We start from the raw sequence: 4,201 nt of genomic DNA, 5'->3' as shown, positions 1-4,201 counted from the left end.
AGGTTGAGTTATGTGGAAATGTGTCTAAAACGATACACAGGGCAGAGAGAATATTTCAATTGGATGTACTGGTGCGGCTATAAACACACAGCAACAGGGCAACAGAATGTTTCACTCAGTGTATATCTTCAATAAGGAATTGGAACAGTGTGGAAAACAACCTAATTTGATTAGGGGTAGGGAGAATGGTTATGTGTTTTTATATGTGCACAAACCTTAGAAGACAGGAGACATCTACAGCCGTGGTTACTTTGAAGCTTAAAATTCTGAATGAAATCATTTAGATTTAAGATTTCAGGTCAGTTGTTTACATAGGATGTGATCTAATACGGTCTGGTGTATATATACACAGAGGCATTTAATCAAACAGCAGTGTGACGCACGTAAAAGTTATGAATATGTCATGCATTGAGCACCAACCCATTCAGTAATAACTCTTTAACACGTGTTCTATGTAATTTATCATAATTTGTTCAACACTTCAGTTTATCCTAATCCTAACCCTAAACCTAATCCAACTAGCCAGCATTTTATGGAAGTGGAGAAAAGTATGTCCCCACGCAGACAGAGGGCATGCACAGAACACAGCCAGGAAGGATGGTACAATTTTTCTTTTGATACATTTATTAAAAGGTTTAAACTACCCCTCTGCAACTGGTTTGGGCCTGTTTATTCTGATTGAGGTGTTGATATGGAGCATTGTTGTTATGTTTGGGCTTTTAATCAATTACAATCATGTTAACATAACTAATGTTATTGTTATTTAGTTTGGAGAAATATAAAGTTTTTGGGTGCCACTTTCCAGTAACCCTCACATTTTACAGAGGTGTAAAGTGTTTATAAGTTGTAACTAACATATGCTTTAATGGTTATTAACTCAAATGAATGCTTTGGAGGTCAGTTCCCTCTTTGGACACATAGTAACACAAAGAGGGAAACTTTATACTAAATAAACTATAACTTTTGAAGATATCTGCTTTATCATATTAGCTTCATAACAATTTAGAATGCATTTTTACTCCCATCACTTACACAGGAGGCACATTACAGATGAATCTCCAGTGTGAACAGGAGGAAAGATTACAGCAAGCAAAAACTGTTCCAAAGCTCAACCATCCTTTAGTACAAAACTATTTCAGGGTTGTCAGGTTGTGGCTGCTGTTTATCCTCCACTGAATCACTTGCTTTGTCTTTTTGGCTCCGTACTCCATCGGGACAAGCTCTGCAATGGACTGTTTGACCTCTGACCTGAAAAAGGTTGTCCAATCCTGATGTCCTGATGAGAAGCCCGTTCCAGGACAGCAAACTGTCCTGACCTGACTATTAATGACCCACCGGCAGGAGAGGTTCTCTCACCACCTGCCAACCCAAAAGTTGTTCTTATTGATACATTATAATGCCCTATAAAGCATTATTATTATTATTATTATTATTATTATTATTATTAAACAGCTCATATAAGCTTTAAAATGGGTGTCAAAAGTGGCATTGATTTTTCGTCTCCGTGCTGGTGTTTTGTGTCAGAGGTGTAGCTACAATGAAGTGATCGCAAAAATAAATATCAAAATGGAATTAAATGCAAGAATTTAACAAAAGATGTTTAATGTTTTACTTGTGTCTGTGTTTTTACCATCTGCCTCTATTGTGACAGCAAAAATGAAAGCATCGATTTATTTACTGATCATCCCACATCTCAGCCTGATTAGAAACTACATACTAATTGTATACTAAAAGTACTACATACAGTACTCATTTTCATAGTGTTCTGCTGTGAGGTACAAGAAGTCAACATATTTTTCTGTTTCATACCAAAAGAAAATGAGGGAACAGGATCTTCAGGATGGCACCACCATTCTTTTTTATATTTTGGGGGCTTTTATTTGATAGGACAGGTGAAGACAGACAGGAAGAGAGAGCGAGAGGGGACTACATGCAGCAAAGGGCCACGGGTTGTAATAGAACCTGGTCTGCTGTGGCTACCGGGCGCCACAGGCCCCACCAGTTCAGTACAAACGTTTTTATCTGCTGTGAGTAGCCTTTCCATTTCACTTTTGCATTGCATTGTGGGTCAGTAGTGCTCATCAACAATACAGTTCAGTTTTAGTGTACATACTGAACAGAATTAGTACACAGAATGGATTTAGGATACAGCTATTTAAGTGTACAGATAAGTGAGGACCTCTTTGTGTGTGAACTGGGTTTTGTGTGTGTGAAGGCACAACATGGCCTCATCACTGAGCTAATAAGTGAGCAAGGAACTGTTGATCTTGCATATGAAACTCACCACCCAGCGTAAGAAAAACTTTAAGTATTCTGACCAAGCAGAGCGAGCAGCTCAATCCATCTATGTCACCGTTAATCGTTTGCTTTGTGCACACGCTCGCTGGCATGTGAGCAGCCAGCCTACAGACCTAAACGCACAAATCCAGTCGACACATTCTCTGAGATGTGATTATGCAAACGCAAACACACGGCATAAGCATCTATCACAACCTGAATTACCAAGGTTGTGGAGTCAGCTGTGTTTCCACAAACACATCCAATTAAAAGATGACATAACTTCCTCCCTTGACAAGTTTATTTCTTGACAACAATCCAACACAAAGAGTGTGTGTGTGATATTTAGATGATAGTTTTTAATGCACAGAATTGATTTTATAATAAATCATATTTAGGACCTAATATAAAGTGCGAAGTAAGAAGAAAATGTTTATTGTTCAGATTGCTGCAACCATCCAGAGAGACAACTCTCTGACATTGCTTATGTTGTGTAGCCTTCTCTGTTTTGTCAGGGGATATGAATAATGCAGGGAGGCTGCAAAAAAAAAAAGCACTATCAACCATTCCACTACTGTGACAAGAGCACCACGAGATAGGCTGCATTCATTTGGAACACCTCTTTTTTTTTTACCAAGGCTGGAAAATGACATTTTTATCAGCTTGTTTTCCTACTTGACTTTCCTTTTTTCCCCTCTTGAAAATTGAAAACTTGAGGGATAATGAAGCTACAAAGGAATCACATCAGAAGTTTGAACTGTAATTAGGCTGTGATTTCTGTTCTAGAAACGGTGTTTTGACTGATAACTTTATAAGGCGTTGAGGATGCGTGCTGTGTGACCGGAATGAGGAAAAGCACAGCCTAAAAAAATTAAGAAAACAGCACATCCCTGTTAGTGTCCATTGCATTAAGGAGTGTGTTTTTCCGGGGGAAAGCAGTGAGCCGTGTGAGCACATGGAGGGACTGACAAAAGAAAATCGTGAAAGCGGAAAGGTTCCCGGGCGAAAATAAGACACAAATCCACAAGAATGAAAACACCTAATTCAGAAGGTCGGGGGCTAAAAAGCTTCTCATTAAACACGGGGGGAGAATTTAAAAAAAAAGGAGTAAACATCTTTTGGACAATTCTTACCTTTAACGCCCGTATCCGTCACCACCGCCACCAGAACAAGCAGGAGAGGGAAATAATCTCTGATCGCATTCATCGCGTTTTGTACCCCGCTTTGCGCTTCTCGAGCTTTTCCTAGTGAACGTCCTTGGGATCAACACTTTTCCTCTGAGCGCTCCTCTCGTCACTTCAGCCCGGGTTCTCTGTCTGAATGCGCTCGCTGACAAGAGACGAGGGTTTCTTTAGTTTCGGTCCGCCACTACAGACTGTACTGACTGTGGGTACTGAGTCCACTGAGTGAAGGCTGAAGGCTGGAGACTGTAGAGCTGCTGCCGCCGCTGCCCCGCACCGTGCTCTGTGCTCTGTGCTGGGAGCCTCCTCTTCAGGGCAGCGCCGCCGCCGTGCTTTCAGCACCACGGACAGCTCCTAGCGTTGGCCAATGGAACACACGGAGAGCCAATGAAGCTCAAAGTTTGGGACGTACTAAACTGAAAACTGTAGAATTGCATCATAATTTGCTCTCAAGTACTAGAAGTGTATTTTCATTGACTCACATCGTTGAATATTCACGATTTGTTTTTCATATTTTTTCATGCAATCATCGATTTCCACTCATTTCACCAGCTATACTTTGAGTAAAAGAAATAAATCTACATTGTAAAATTGCAAGTAAAAGCCCCGCATTCAATACTGCACCTAAGTCGGAGTAACCTAAAAATACTTAAAGATCCTATACAGACATGTATTAAAGGTCCAGTGTGTAACCTTTAGGAGGATCTATTGTCAGAAATGGATTATAATATTCATAGCTATGT

General features: G+C 40.1%; 1 protein-coding gene across 1 annotated transcript in view; it reads right to left on the bottom strand.

The window, feature by feature from the left end:
• The window catches only part of sez6b (seizure related 6 homolog b), a gene marked incomplete in the record, with an annotated part of 173,318 nt that extends 169,835 nt beyond the window's left edge, over positions 1-3,483 (bottom strand). The window contains 1 exon segment of the mRNA XM_035680353.1: positions 3,411-3,483. Coding sequence (XP_035536246.1) covers positions 3,411-3,483 — 73 coding nt within the window.
• Between the last annotated feature and the right edge of the window lie 718 nt (positions 3,484-4,201).

This window comes from Morone saxatilis, unplaced genomic scaffold (assembly GCF_004916995.1).
Source record: "Morone saxatilis isolate NCDOM2014 unplaced genomic scaffold, NCSU_SB_2.0 Contig8, whole genome shotgun sequence".
Taxonomy (NCBI): Eukaryota; Metazoa; Chordata; class Actinopteri; family Moronidae; genus Morone; species Morone saxatilis.
Note: the sequence above shows the minus strand (reverse complement) of the source record. Positions and strands in the feature narration are given on the sequence as shown.